The sequence below is a fragment of the Oncorhynchus kisutch genome, linkage group LG6 (genome assembly GCF_002021735.2).
Source record: "Oncorhynchus kisutch isolate 150728-3 linkage group LG6, Okis_V2, whole genome shotgun sequence".
NCBI classification, from domain to species: Eukaryota; Metazoa; Chordata; class Actinopteri; order Salmoniformes; family Salmonidae; genus Oncorhynchus; species Oncorhynchus kisutch.
The window spans coordinates 39,463,867-39,478,836 of record NC_034179.2 but is presented as its reverse complement, the minus strand read 5'-3'; the positions used below and the strand labels follow the sequence as shown (position 1 = coordinate 39,478,836).

Below are 14,970 nucleotides of genomic sequence, written 5' to 3'. Positions count from 1 at the left end.
GTCGTTTACAGTGAGAGCAAATTAAGCATTCTTGGCAGAATTAGCAAGGAGGTGGGAAAAGCCAAGCACTAGCTAGCGAGATCCTATTGGCGCGTTGTAGTTTATATTTGCATATTTCGTGAAGTGCGCAAACTCAATTCGACCTTGAACTCCTAAACAACGCAAATGTCAAGTCTACAAATTCGTGCACTGTGTTCGTAACAGATTGTAGTTTTGGGAACAGAAAATATTTTGAGATCAGATGTTTCATCGATGAGAAAATTAGCAGAATGACGGCTCAGTTTCACCTAGTTCCATACTTTCCCACTACCCGCTATTGGACTTCCTCTCACTACCATATTTGGTGGTGAGAAAACGTTTAAAACGGATGCTTCAGCTTTATATCCACTGTGACGTGTCTGGGTTACCCCTTCTGTCTGTCGTTTAACAGTCTGTCGGAGGCAAATCAAACTAAAACCAAGCACAAACATGTCTGGACGCTCGGTTCGCGCTGAGACACGAAGCCGTGCTAAAGATGACATGAAGAAGGTCATGGCGGTCATTGAGAGGGTCAGAAGATGGTAAGCACAACACTGTTTATTTGTGTGAAAGATCATAAAAGATTGCATATACAAAGTTCAGCGACAGGGAGGCGTGGTTTGAGACAAAATGACAGTGAAAGACCGAGAGCACAACCAATGAGAATCACTGTGAAGCTTTCTCCCTCAAGACAAGTGGCTTTTTATCAAGAGGCGGACCCAAAAGTAGGATTTGAGTAAACCTAGTTAGCTAGCTTTCTAATATGAATGGACAGACAGACTAGGAAGCAAGTATGCAGTGACAGTCATGTAATAATCAATAAGATGCTAGCCAACCATAGCCAGTGAGGTGTATCCTCGCTCATTTGTAGCAGCTTTCACTAATAGCATCTCACTCAATGGAAGGGATATTTAAACAGGTGCACTTGACCCATTTGAATGTAATGGAGCGCAATCACATTGTTTTCTACAGGGAGAAGAAATGGGTGACTGTCGGGGACACGTCTTTGAGGATATTCAAATGGGTGCCAGTGGTGGATACAAAGGAAGCAAGTTATTTTCTTATTTAATAAGCTAGCTATGTCAGTTTCTAATGTGTTGCTACCTAAAAATGTAGTGTCTGAATTTGATTTATCTTCTTGTAGAAGGAGAAGAGTAAGGCAGTCCCGGTTGGGGCAGTCAGGGAGCTGAATTGCTTCTCCACAGATCCAGCCTCAGAAAACCCACACTCAAGTCTTCTGGATTTTCATGGTAAGGATGTAAAACAATTTTGAGTGACATATGACCTCACCATATCTTGGCCTTGAGCTTTCCCCATTTCCTCCTATTTCCTGTACTCTCTTCCTCTCCAGATGAGAACAGTAACCAGAGCTCCTTGTCTGATGTGTACCAGCCCAAAGTGAACAGCAGCAGTAACTCCAGCCCCCAGCTCAGTGAACCTCTTAGCCCGAAGAATCTGTGTGACTTCCGCACAGACGACTCCCAGCCCCCCACTCTGGGCCAGGAGATCATGGAGGGTGAGATAGGCTGACAGACCGACAGATGCACATGCAAATGTGCACACTTATTCCATTTTTCTGATTTCAATAAGATCAAATATATCTTTAGATTATTTAGAGGTTAAGTAAATATACATTTTTGGTTTTCAGATTCGTCATTGCCAAGTGAATTGGCTGACGAACCTCCTTTGCTGATTAAAGAGGACCTGTTGCCCCTCACTGCTCAGGTAAAGCACATCTAACATCTCAATGATCATTCCACTTTAACACCACAGCTTTGTCACTCAAACGATTTACTTTCAAGACTGTTTAATACATCAGACTCATAGGTTGTCCAACAATATACTCAGAACAGCATACATTAAACTGATGAAACATGGATTCAAACAAACCTGACTGTATTTCCCCACACAGGAGGAAGAGGAGTGTTCTGGAGCGCCACCACTGAAGAGAGTGTGTTTTGAGCAGAGCTCAGTCCTGCAGAGCTCCCCCATGATGAGCTCCTCCATGACGACCTAACACACACTGCAGTTAGCATCCGGGTCAGGCCCAATTCACTTAAGGCATTTTGTTGAATCTCGTTTTGTGATTTGGAAAAATTATCGTTTTCAATGAGGACACTTCTGGTTCACGAATTGAACTCTCAACAAACTTCCTGAATTTGAATTGATTTGAACCCGGCCCTGCTTAGCTTTTAGTCAGCGAGTTGCACGACCACCAGTCTATCCTCCGATGACTGCAATAGACACCATTTTAAGGACCACCATACTTGTTATGATGATATATTGAATTAAGTTTCTCCCTCAAAGGATTTATGAATATGTAGTTTAGTTTAGCCTATTTTGTTTTGAATGGATAACAGCCAAATACAAAATCAAAGCACCCTACCACAGATAGAACAAGGAGACAGATATTTCACAGGATGTATAACTGTGACGCATCCATTTGGCGTTTCCACTCACTACCCAATATGGTAGTGAGAGGAAGCCGAGTGGCCAGCAGTGGGAGAACATGCAACAAGATGGATTTTGGCTGACATTCTGCCATCAATGAAACATTTGATCTCAATTACAATTTTCTGTTCCCAAAACTAGAATCTGTTATGAACAGAGTTGACTACATTTTGTAGACTTTAATCTTTGCCAAAGTTTTAAAAAATGGCATTGTTTAGGAGTGCAAAGGCAAATTAAATTATTGCACACGCGCACTTCAGAGTAGGCGTTCCCTAAAATAAATATGCAGTGGTTTGCTAGAACGGGCTAATAGGATCTTGCTAGCTCGTGCTTGGCTCTGCCTACCTCCTTGCTTGTTCTTCCCACTATGACTCATTTGTTCCCATTGGAAACGACAGGCTGTGGTCTATCTTGGTTTAGTTATACACATCTTTGACTCTACTACAGCACTCTCCTGAAGTAGTCCAGCGGGCTAGGTTAGAGGTCTGTCCTTTTATTTTCTTGGATTTGGGAAATACCGTCTTCTGTCTCCAAAATGTAACTTTTCGCATAATCTATTTGAATGCAAAACAATGATGGGCCATTTATGAAGTAATAGGTGAATTCAGCTATGGTTAGGATTGGCTTTATTGTGAGTGCAGTTTCATATTGTGCCATTGACACTTGTTACTCAATGCTAGCTGTCAGGATCTTTGTCACAGCAACAGTGAAAGATAAAGTTGACAATCGGCACTGCCAATTTCTAAATGAAGTATCAACTCCGTCCATTCGGGACACACTTTTGAGAAAATCAAACACACTCGGTGCCTAAATCTAAGTTTAACATTGGAGAATATTTCAACATTACAAGTACTGTATGTGCTGTTTGGTATGAACATCACACTCACTGAATGAAGAGTTCATTTAAATGACTAGGTCCTTATGTTTTGTCATTTATCTCTTAAAGATGTTGACTTAGTTATTTAAGTTAGGGTTAATTTGTAAAATTAACACCCATTGTTTTCCTCAGTCTAAAATGGTATGTCTTGAGCTATTGTCCCTTGTATTTCTCAGATATTGTTTTGTCATGTTTTACTTGAGTGAAATTATTTTATCAGGTTAGCGTGTACACTGAAAATGTGATGTTATTTGGGAGTGACTATAATACTTAAATAGTAACCAATTATATTTATTATATAAAATATTTTTTTCTCTGACAATCTAAAACAATTGCACACATTTGGCAACTGGGACACATTCAGTGGTTTGCCATTTATGAAAGAAATGCTGTTAAATATGGGAGGCAAAAAGGTAACTCCCATGATGTCACTAGTTATTACCAATTTATAACAATTACAATTTTCAGTCTTATTATTTCATAGTACTGTCAGTCTCTTGATAAGACATGATTATTTGCAGGGATGCCAGTATGTTGAATGGGCCACTAAAATGAAGGCATTTACAATGTGATGACTTCTGTATTCACATTTTAATGACCACCTTGCAGATTCATTTGGAGATGGTAGGCTTACTCTGCTAATGCATTATTTTATTTTTGGAGAAGAGTTTGTACTTTGTATTTTATTGTAATTTTCCAAGTAAAAATGATTTTATAAAGGAGTATGGATTTGGAAGTCTTTTGTGCACGTTATTTTGTTTGAATCTTTTTGGGAAAATATTTTCCATAGTTTAAAGGGTCAATCAGCAGTTACATCATTTCTTTGATGTATAAATTGATATGTACCCATTGATTCTTGAATATAACATAAATGCTTAGTTTAACTGTTGAACCCCAAAATATACTATTTATCAATTCCAATGTTTGTAAACAATGTATAACACTGTATAGCCTCCAGACCATGGTTAAAACAATCATTTGGATGTCCTAGAATCCATAGCTCTTTCTATGAATTTGAGTGGTTACATTTCTCCATCCAGGAGTTTTTTTAAAACCAAAACAGCAGCGGGGAAAAGGCATTATTGTTTCAATAGCTGATTGGCCTTTTAAGCATTTTAGTGAATGGGTGTTATATCATGTTCCTTAAAAAAATTGTTCAACCAGTGTGAAGTAGGCCAGAAACAGATCTTGCCAATAGATGGAGCTAGAGGAGTGCAAACCCAGCAATCAGCCAATTCTGGTACATGTGTTTATGTGTGTGTAATCTTGGCGACGCAGAACCAAATCTTGCATGAAGGCTGTTTTCATCGGTCACAAAAAAACAAGTGCGTGGGAGTTAGATATGAGAACATGATGTTATCACACATTACAAATGACAATGGAATCTCCAGGCTTACAGATCAAATATTACTGTAAATCTAATAATGTGACATTTCAACTGGTGCCACGTCTCAAAGTTGATCATGATAAATGTGCCTGTGTGTACACAAGTTATTAAATAAACAAACCTTTCAGTTAGATGGCACATGGTTGGTCTGCTATATACAGTGACAGTATTTTTCCATTACAAGGCCTGCTATTGTTCAGCAGTGTCCGATGTGAGGACAATGAGGTACACAGTTGGATCAGCCCAGGCAAACGTCTGTACTGTATTCTGACTACTGTGGAAGTTACCGTTAGTCATCCAGGCAAACCGGACTACTGACTCACACTGGCAAACGATCGGTCTCCATCAGAAACATGAATAGCCTGTGTGTATACTATGCACTGCCACTGCAGGCAAACATTTACAGAAATCATTGTTCATGCTTAGAATGTGTGACTCAAAAAAAGGGCACAAAAGATGTATGCAGCAAGGGCAGTTAGGCGTACGTAATGCACCACAAATGTGGTGTTATCTCTATGATTTGCAAAAAGTCATTTGGAACTATGGACCTTTGGTACAATCAGAATTAAGATAAATTTAATGACTTTAAAAATCTTGCATTTCTGAGTGTATCCTGTGAAAATGTACTGAATGCAATTACCTGTCAATCGCTTACTCCCAATCAGCTGTTGTTGTCAGAACCTTGGAATAACAACTTACAGCCAGTGAACAGATATGACATTAACCTTTAATATTATTCACAGATTTAAAAACATAAACATCTTCATTATTAATCATCAGCTTGCCTCAACTGTACACTGTCATCTTATCTTTATGGACATCAATTCTTTAAGAAATATTTGATTACATCTATTCCTGAATATCATACATATATATTAAGGTTCTGCACCTTTTGCTCCAGTGAAATAACCAGACGCTCTTTTAAAACACTCCCGCTGAACACATTTGTAGAGGGCCGGTGACTATTTTACTTTGGGCTAGTGGCAGTTAGTGGTGACATGATATTTTAAGGACGAGGGTAGCTTACAGCAGCAAATTCCTTGACATCATCGAGAGAGAGAAACAAGATGTTAGCCGCATTTCACGTGAAAATCTTGGTAGTGCAAATGTGCTTGAGAAAAGATATCAGAAATAGAAGCTAAGAAGCTACATTATATTGCCTCAGACAGAGCAGTAAGCCCATTAGGTTAAAGACTGGCTGACTGACTTCTATTCTATTTCAATGGTGTAGTAGTGGTAGTTATCATAACCTTTATGTGATTGCTCAACTGCCTTGATCCTGTAGTTTTGGCTTTAAATTCCCCTGTCAGTTCTTAACTGTCTACACATTAGCTTTAGAATTAAGTGCCACACTGACATGTTCAAGTAGAGAAAGACGATTGGATTCTGTATCGTTACTCTGTGTGTCAGCGCCGCTGCAATGGTTTCTGGGTCCTGAGATCAAGCAAAAAAAGACACAGGAAATTAACGCGATGCTTCTTGCTCATTTGTCATGGACACGTGGGCTAGATGGCTGGGAGAAGTGCTCTGCCAGGATAGAAACAAACACCACAACAAACATCTCCCATACTGCACTGGGATGCCTCATGGCTTTGGCAGGAGTTTTCTTCTAGACCAACTCCATGTCCCAGAACTGTGTGGCCTGATCAGCAGCGAATTCATTGACAACCAGGTGGTCCCTCTCGAAACTTGTTCTACCTGAAAGACATGACACAAATTGTTCCTTTTAGGGGACAATCTTTCTTCTACTGTGTCTAATAGACAACTGAAAATAAGTTATGTTCATGTTTTTTTCTAAAGATTTTCTTCTTTCCAGAAGAACTGGAAAACAAACAGCATTTCATGATGGTTCCCCCAAAAACAAATTCTATACAATATGATATCTAGCTCTTTCTGAGACGACTCCCGAATGGTTGTTATGATCTCAAAATAGATCCTCCACTATGTATAGCATTCGGTAGTTGAGTTCAGCAACAGTACACAACAGCAACCTGATCTGCACTATGTCAGTGTTTATCAATGACCATAAATTATAGTGGATCTCTATTGTCTCACCTCTGAAGTCCAGTACTAGTTTGTGGTTGAGATGGGAAGAGATGGTTCCGTTGTGGTTCAGGCTCCATCTCTGGTGTGTGCGTCCATGCTCCGCCCACAGGGCCACTCTGGCCCCCACTGTGGCCTTCCCTCCGATCACTGACAGACACGCCTTACTAGCCTACAGGCAACACACAACAGGTCAATATCACAGATACTGTACGCTGGACCAGTAACCGAAAGGTTGCTGGTTAAAATCCCAGAGCAGACTAGGTAAAAAAATCTGTCTATGTGTTCTTGAGCAAGGCACTTAACCCGAATTGCTCCAGGGTCGCCGTCAATAATGGCTGATCCCTGGCTCTGACCCCACTCTCAGAGGGAGTGGGTTAGGCAAACAAAAACAAATTTCCAATTCACACATGTGCTTGTACATGTGTGAAATATGACAAATGTAACCACCCACTTAATTACTATAATTAGCAGCAGCTAATGTACAGTTGGGAGACACCATGATAAACTGTTGGAGTGATCACTGGCTGGCTGCAGACATCAGCTTGGAGGAAACAGTCAATCCATATTATAGTTGACTGATTTCACTTTTATTTGCATATTTCCTAGAATATTCCCCTGTTAGTTTTGCTTAAAGGTTGACAAAACTTGACCACACACACACACCTTGCAGCAGAGCAGCCCTCCGGTGAAGAGCCAGCGCTGGGTGTCCAGAGAGCAGGCCGGGGACAGGGACACTCTGGCCAGGGACAAGTCGTCCTGGACAATCTCAGAGGTCAGCACTGAACCCAGAGCACGGCTCCTTACCTCTACATAAAGCCTGGGCTGGAGGGAGACCACACACAGTACAGACTGAATGAGGGTTATCAACTTTCACAGAACGTTATATAGACCCTAGACCTTGCTGCAGGGAAAATACATTATTCACAAAAGGGAAAAACATTTAAGTAACTTAAAATAACATAGGTGGTTACAGAATACCGGGTGTGCAGTGTTAACCAGTTGTATTGTATTCCAATTGCACTGAACAAAAAATATGAAAGCAACATGTAAAGTGAGGTTTCATGTTCCATGAGCTGAAATAAAAGATCCCAGAAATGTTCCATACGCACAAAAACCTATTTGTTTACATCCCTATTAGTGAGCATTTCTCTTTTGCCAAGACGTCGTCCCCACAGTGACTGTACGTACATACCCCAACCAGAAGCCATGGATTACAGGCAACATTCGCACTGAGCTAAAGGGCAGAGCTGCCGCTTTCAAGGAGCAGGACTCGAACTTGGAAGCTTACAAGAAATCCTGCTATGCCCTGTGACGAACCATCAAACAGGCAAAGTGTCAATACAGGGCTAAGATTGAATCATACTACACTGGCTCCGATGCTCGTCTTATGTGGCAGGGCTTGCAAACTATTACAGACTACAAAGGGAAGCACAGCCGAGAGCTGCCCAGTGACTCGAGCCTACCAGATGAGCTAAATCACTTCTATGCTCACTTCGAGGCAAGGAACACTGAGGCATGCATGAGAGCATCAGCTGTTCCAGACGACAGTGTGATCACGCTCTCCATTGCCGGCGTGAGTATGACCTTTAAACAGGTCAACATACACAAGGCTGCGGGGCCAGACGGATTACCAGGACGTGTGCTCCAGGCATGTGCTGATCAACTGGCAGGTGTCTTCACTGACATTTTCAACATGTCCCTGATTGAGTCTGTAATACCAACATGTTTCAAGCAGACCACCATAGTCCCTGTGCCCAAGAACACAAAGGCAACCTGCCTAAATGACTACAGACCCGTAGCACTCACGTCCATAGCCATGAAGTGCTTTGAAAGGCTGGCCATGGCTCACATCAACACCATTGTCCCAGAAACCCTAGACCCACTCCAATTTGTATACTGCCCAAACAGATCCACAGATGATGCAATCTCTATTGCACTCCACACTGTTTCCACCTGGACAAAAGGAACACCTACGTGAGATTGCTATTCATTGACTACAGCTCAGCGTTCAACACCATAGTACCCTCAAAGCTCATTACTAAGCTAAGGATCCTGGGACTAAACACCTCCCTCTGCAACTGGATCCTGGACTTCCTGACGGGCCGCCCCCAGGTGGTGAGAGTAGGTAGCAACACATCTGCCACGCTGATCCTCAAGCCCCTCAGTCCCCTCTGTACTCACTGCTCACCCACGACTGCATGGACGGGCACGACTCCAACACCATCATTAAGTTTGCAGACGACACAACAGTGGTGGGCCTGATCACCGACAACGATGAGACAGCCTATAGGGAGGAGGTCAGAGACCTGGCCGGGTGGTGCCAGAAAAACAACCTATCCCTCAACGTAACCAAGACTATGAGAGATGATTGTGGACTATAGGAAAAGGAGGACCGAGTACGCCCCCATTCTCATTGATGGGGCTGTAGTGGAGCAGGTTGAGAGCTTCAAGTTCCTTGGTGTCCACATCACCAACCAACTAGAATGGTCCAAACGCACCAAGACAGTCGTGAAGAGGGCATGACAAAGCCTAATCCCCCTCAGGAAACTAAAAAGATTTGGCATGGGTCCTGAGATCCTCAAAAGGTTCTACAGCTGCAACATCGAGAGCATCCTGGTTGTATCACTGCCTGGTACAGCAATTGCTCGGCCTCCGACCGCAAGGCACTACAGAGGGTAGTGCGTACGGCCCAGTACATCACTAAACTAAGCTGCCTGCCATCCAGAACCTCTACACCAGGCGGTGTCAGAGGAAGGCCCTAAAAATTGTTAAAGACCCCAGCCACCCCAGTCATAGACTGTTCTCTCTACTACCGCATGGCAAGCGATACCGGAGGGCCAAGTCTAGGACAAAAAGGCTTCTCAACAGTTTTTACCCCCAAGCCATAAGACTCCTGAACAGGTAATCAAATGGCTACCCGGACCATTTGCATTGTGTGCCCCCCCCCATTTTTGTGCAATTTGAAAGAACAAAAATACCGATCCTGAGGCCCATTGTGAGGCCCATTTTTTAAAAAGTTATCTTTGACCAACAGATGCATAACTGCATTCCCATTCCCAGTTGTGTGAAATTTATAGATTTGGGCCTAATGAATTTATTTCAATTGACTAATTTCCTCATATGAACTGCATCTCGGTAAAATCAATGAAATTGTTACATGTTGTGTTTATATTTTTGTTGACAATACATACTTTTGCAACAATTAAATAATTACAGGGGCTTTCCTATTATCTGGTAGTTTCTCTAAGGGTTGTGTAATGTAAGAAACCCTACTATATAACACGTCAGGCTAACTAACGTAAGCCAGTCTAGAACGCTATGTACAGTGCTTTCAGAAAGTATTCTCACCCTTGACTTTTTCCACACTTTATTGTCCTACAGGCTGAATTTAAAATGTATTACATTGAGATTTTGTGTCACTGGCCTACACAAAAATACCCCATAATGTCAAAGACGAACTATGTTTTTCGAATTTTTTACAAATGAATTCAAAACAAAAAGCTGAAATGTCTTGAGTCAATACGTATTCAACCTCTTTGTTATGTCAAGCCTAAATAAGTTCAGGAGTAAAAATTTGCTTAAGTCAGATAATAAGTTGCATGGACTCACTCTGTGTGCAATGATTGTGTTTAGTGTAATTTTTGAATGACGATATCAATCATCTCTGTACCCCACACTGTCACACCCTGATCAGTTTCACCTGTCCTCGTTATTGTCTCCACCCACTCCAGGTGTCACTTGTTTTCCCAGTGTACTTATCCCTGTGTTTCCTGTCTCTCTGTGCCAGTTCGTCTTGTATGTTTCCAAGTCAACCAGCGGTTTTCCCATTCTCCTGCTTTTTGCATTCTCCCTTTTCTGGTCCTCCCGGTTTTGACCCTTGCCTGTCTCTGGACTTTGTACCCGCCTGCCTGACTATTCTGTCTGCCTTGACCACGAGCCTGTCTGCCACTCTGTACCTTCTGGACTCTGATCTGGGGAAAAGGCATTATTGTTTCAATAGCTGATTGGCCTTTTAAGCATTTTAGTGAATGGGTGTTATATCATGTTCCTTAAAAAAATTGTTCAACCAGTGTGAAGTAGGCCAGAAACAGATCTTGCCAATAGATGGAGCTAGAGGAGTGCAAACCCAGCAATCAGCCAATTCTGGTACATGTGTTTATGTGTGTGTAATCTTGGCGACGCAGAACCAAATCTTGCATGAAGGCTGTTTTCATCGGTCACAAAAAAACAAGTGCGTGGGAGTTAGATATGAGAACATGATGTTATCACACATTACAAATGACAATGGAATCTCCAGGCTTACAGATCAAATATTACTGTAAATCTAATAATGTGACATTTCAACTGGTGCCACGTCTCAAAGTTGATCATGATAAATGTGCCTGTGTGTACACAAGTTATTAAATAAACAAACCTTTCAGTTAGATGGCACATGGTTGGTCTGCTATATACAGTGACAGTATTTTTCCATTACAAGGCCTGCTATTGTTCAGCAGTGTCCGATGTGAGGACAATGAGGTACACAGTTGGATCAGCCCAGGCAAACGTCTGTACTGTATTCTGACTACTGTGGAAGTTACCGTTAGTCATCCAGGCAAACCGGACTACTGACTCACACTGGCAAACGATCGGTCTCCATCAGAAACATGAATAGCCTGTGTGTATACTATGCACTGCCACTGCAGGCAAACATTTACAGAAATCATTGTTCATGCTTAGAATGTGTGACTCAAAAAAAGGGCACAAAAGATGTATGCAGCAAGGGCAGTTAGGCGTACGTAATGCACCACAAATGTGGTGTTATCTCTATGATTTGCAAAAAGTCATTTGGAACTATGGACCTTTGGTACAATCAGAATTAAGATAAATTTAATGACTTTAAAAATCTTGCATTTCTGAGTGTATCCTGTGAAAATGTACTGAATGCAATTACCTGTCAATCGCTTACTCCCAATCAGCTGTTGTTGTCAGAACCTTGGAATAACAACTTACAGCCAGTGAACAGATATGACATTAACCTTTAATATTATTCACAGATTTAAAAACATAAACATCTTCATTATTAATCATCAGCTTGCCTCAACTGTACACTGTCATCTTATCTTTATGGACATCAATTCTTTAAGAAATATTTGATTACATCTATTCCTGAATATCATACATATATATTAAGGTTCTGCACCTTTTGCTCCAGTGAAATAACCAGACGCTCTTTTAAAACACTCCCGCTGAACACATTTGTAGAGGGCCGGTGACTATTTTACTTTGGGCTAGTGGCAGTTAGTGGTGACATGATATTTTAAGGACGAGGGTAGCTTAAAAGCAGCAAATTCCTTGACATCATCGAGAGAGAGAAACAAGATGTTAGCCGCATTTCACGTGAAAATCTTGGTAGTGCAAATGTGCTTGAGAAAAGATATCAGAAATAGAAGCTAAGAAGCTACATTATATTGCCTCAGACAGAGCAGTAAGCCCATTAGGTTAAAGACTGGCTGACTGACTTCTATTCTATTTCAATGGTGTAGTAGTGGTAGTTATCATAACCTTTATGTGATTGCTCAACTGCCTTGATCCTGTAGTTTTGGCTTTAAATTCCCCTGTCAGTTCTTAACTGTCTACACATTAGCTTTAGAATTAAGTGCCACACTGACATGTTCAAGTAGAGAAAGACGATTGGATTCTGTATCGTTACTCTGTGTGTCAGCGCCGCTGCAATGGTTTCTGGGTCCTGAGATCAAGCAAAAAAAGACACAGGAAATTAACGCGATGCTTCTTGCTCATTTGTCATGGACACGTGGGCTAGATGGCTGGGAGAAGTGCTCTGCCAGGATAGAAACAAACACCACAACAAACATCTCCCATACTGCACTGGGATGCCTCATGGCTTTGGCAGGAGTTTTCTTCTAGACCAACTCCATGTCCCAGAACTGTGTGGCCTGATCAGCAGCGAATTCATTGACAACCAGGTGGTCCCTCTCGAAACTTGTTCTACCTGAAAGACATGACACAAATTGTTCCTTTTAGGGGACAATCTTTCTTCTACTGTGTCTAATAGACAACTGAAAATAAGTTATGTTCATGTTTTTTTCTAAAGATTTTCTTCTTTCCAGAAGAACTGGAAAACAAACAGCATTTCATGATGGTTCCCCCAAAAACAAATTCTATACAATATGATATCTAGCTCTTTCTGAGACGACTCCCGAATGGTTGTTATGATCTCAAAATAGATCCTCCACTATGTATAGCATTCGGTAGTTGAGTTCAGCAACAGTACACAACAGCAACCTGATCTGCACTATGTCAGTGTTTATCAATGACCATAAATTATAGTGGATCTCTATTGTCTCACCTCTGAAGTCCAGTACTAGTTTGTGGTTGAGATGGGAAGAGATGGTTCCGTTGTGGTTCAGGCTCCATCTCTGGTGTGTGCGTCCATGCTCCGCCCACAGGGCCACTCTGGCCCCCACTGTGGCCTTCCCTCCGATCACTGACAGACACGCCTTACTAGCCTACAGGCAACACACAACAGGTCAATATCACAGATACTGTACGCTGGACCAGTAACCGAAAGGTTGCTGGTTAAAATCCCAGAGCAGACTAGGTAAAAAAATCTGTCTATGTGTTCTTGAGCAAGGCACTTAACCCGAATTGCTCCAGGGTCGCCGTCAATAATGGCTGATCCCTGGCTCTGACCCCACTCTCAGAGGGAGTGGGTTAGGCAAACAAAAACAAATTTCCAATTCACACATGTGCTTGTACATGTGTGAAATATGACAAATGTAACCACCCACTTAATTACTATAATTAGCAGCAGCTAATGTACAGTTGGGAGACACCATGATAAACTGTTGGAGTGATCACTGGCTGGCTGCAGACATCAGCTTGGAGGAAACAGTCAATCCATATTATAGTTGACTGATTTCACTTTTATTTGCATATTTCCTAGAATATTCCCCTGTTAGTTTTGCTTAAAGGTTGACAAAACTTGACCACACACACACACCTTGCAGCAGAGCAGCCCTCCGGTGAAGAGCCAGCGCTGGGTGTCCAGAGAGCAGGCCGGGGACAGGGACACTCTGGCCAGGGACAAGTCGTCCTGGACAATCTCAGAGGTCAGCACTGAACCCAGAGCACGGCTCCTTACCTCTACATAAAGCCTGGGCTGGAGGGAGACCACACACAGTACAGACTGAATGAGGGTTATCAACTTTCACAGAACGTTATATAGACCCTAGACATTGCTGCAGGGAAAATACATTATTCACAAAAGGGAAAAACATTTAAGTAACTTAAAATAACATAGGTGGTTACAGAATACCGGGTGTGCAGTGTTAACCAGTTGTATTGTATTCCAATTGCACTGAACAAAAAATATGAAAGCAACATGTAAAGTGAGGTTTCATGTTCCATGAGCTGAAATAAAAGATCCCAGAAATGTTCCATACGCACAAAAACCTATTTGTTTACATCCCTATTAGTGAGCATTTCTCTTTTGCCAAGACGTCGTCCCCACAGTGACTGTACGTACATACCCCAACCAGAAGCCATGGATTACAGGCAACATTCGCACTGAGCTAAAGGGCAGAGCTGCCGCTTTCAAGGAGCAGGACTCGAACTTGGAAGCTTACAAGAAATCCTGCTATGCCCTGTGACGAACCATCAAACAGGCAAAGTGTCAATACAGGGCTAAGATTGAATCATACTACACTGGCTCCGATGCTCGTCTTATGTGGCAGGGCTTGCAAACTATTACAGACTACAAAGGGAAGCACAGCCGAGAGCTGCCCAGTGACTCGAGCCTACCAGATGAGCTAAATCACTTCTATGCTCACTTCGAGGCAAGGAACACTGAGGCATGCATGAGAGCATCAGCTGTTCCAGACGACAGTGTGATCACGCTCTCCATTGCCGGCGTGAGTATGACCTTTAAACAGGTCAACATACACAAGGCTGCGGGGCCAGACGGATTACCAGGACGTGTGCTCCAGGCATGTGCTGATCAACTGGCAGGTGTCTTCACTGACATTTTCAACATGTCCCTGATTGAGTCTGTAATACCAACATGTTTCAAGCAGACCACCATAGTCCCTGTGCCCAAGAACACAAAGGCAACCTGCCTAAATGACTACAGACCCGTAGCACTCACGTCCATAGCCATGAAGTGCTTTGAAAGGCTGGCCATGGCTCACAT

At 42.2% G+C, this 14,970-nt stretch overlaps 3 protein-coding genes across 3 annotated transcripts in view; 1 reads left to right on the top strand and 2 right to left on the bottom strand.

Annotated features, from left to right (window-relative positions):
- The first annotated feature begins 10 nt into the window (after nucleotides 1–10).
- On the top strand, nucleotides 11–4,069 carry LOC109892828 (B-cell CLL/lymphoma 7 protein family member B-A). Its single transcript, XM_020485638.2, has 6 exons — nucleotides 11–560; nucleotides 991–1,066; nucleotides 1,163–1,268; nucleotides 1,370–1,534; nucleotides 1,667–1,743; nucleotides 1,931–4,069. Exons 1-6 carry the CDS (start codon nucleotides 469–471, stop codon nucleotides 2,033–2,035), a joined length of 621 nt encoding a protein of 206 aa, XP_020341227.1. The 5' UTR covers nucleotides 11–468; the 3' UTR covers nucleotides 2,036–4,069.
- A 1,369-nt stretch (nucleotides 4,070–5,438) lies between these two features.
- LOC116374316 (beta/gamma crystallin domain-containing protein 3-like) lies at nucleotides 5,439–7,649 on the bottom strand (the record flags this gene model as incomplete). Its single annotated transcript, XM_031825943.1, has 3 exons — nucleotides 5,439–6,431; nucleotides 6,789–6,948; nucleotides 7,443–7,649. Coding segments are annotated over 3 exons (456 nt in total), but the record flags the coding sequence as incomplete, so codon positions are not given.
- A 4,128-nt stretch (nucleotides 7,650–11,777) lies between these two features.
- LOC109892827 (uncharacterized) overlaps nucleotides 11,778–14,970 on the bottom strand; it is a 91,794-nt gene continuing 88,601 nt past the window's right edge. Inside the window, exons 21-23 of the mRNA XM_031825942.1 lie at nucleotides 13,783–13,968; nucleotides 13,129–13,288; nucleotides 11,778–12,771 (exon numbers count right to left, since the gene is read on the bottom strand). Of these exons, the coding sequence (XP_031681802.1) occupies nucleotides 12,683–12,771; nucleotides 13,129–13,288; nucleotides 13,783–13,968 (435 nt within the window). The 3' untranslated portion in view covers nucleotides 11,778–12,682. The remainder of the gene's footprint in view (nucleotides 12,772–13,128; nucleotides 13,289–13,782; nucleotides 13,969–14,970) is intronic.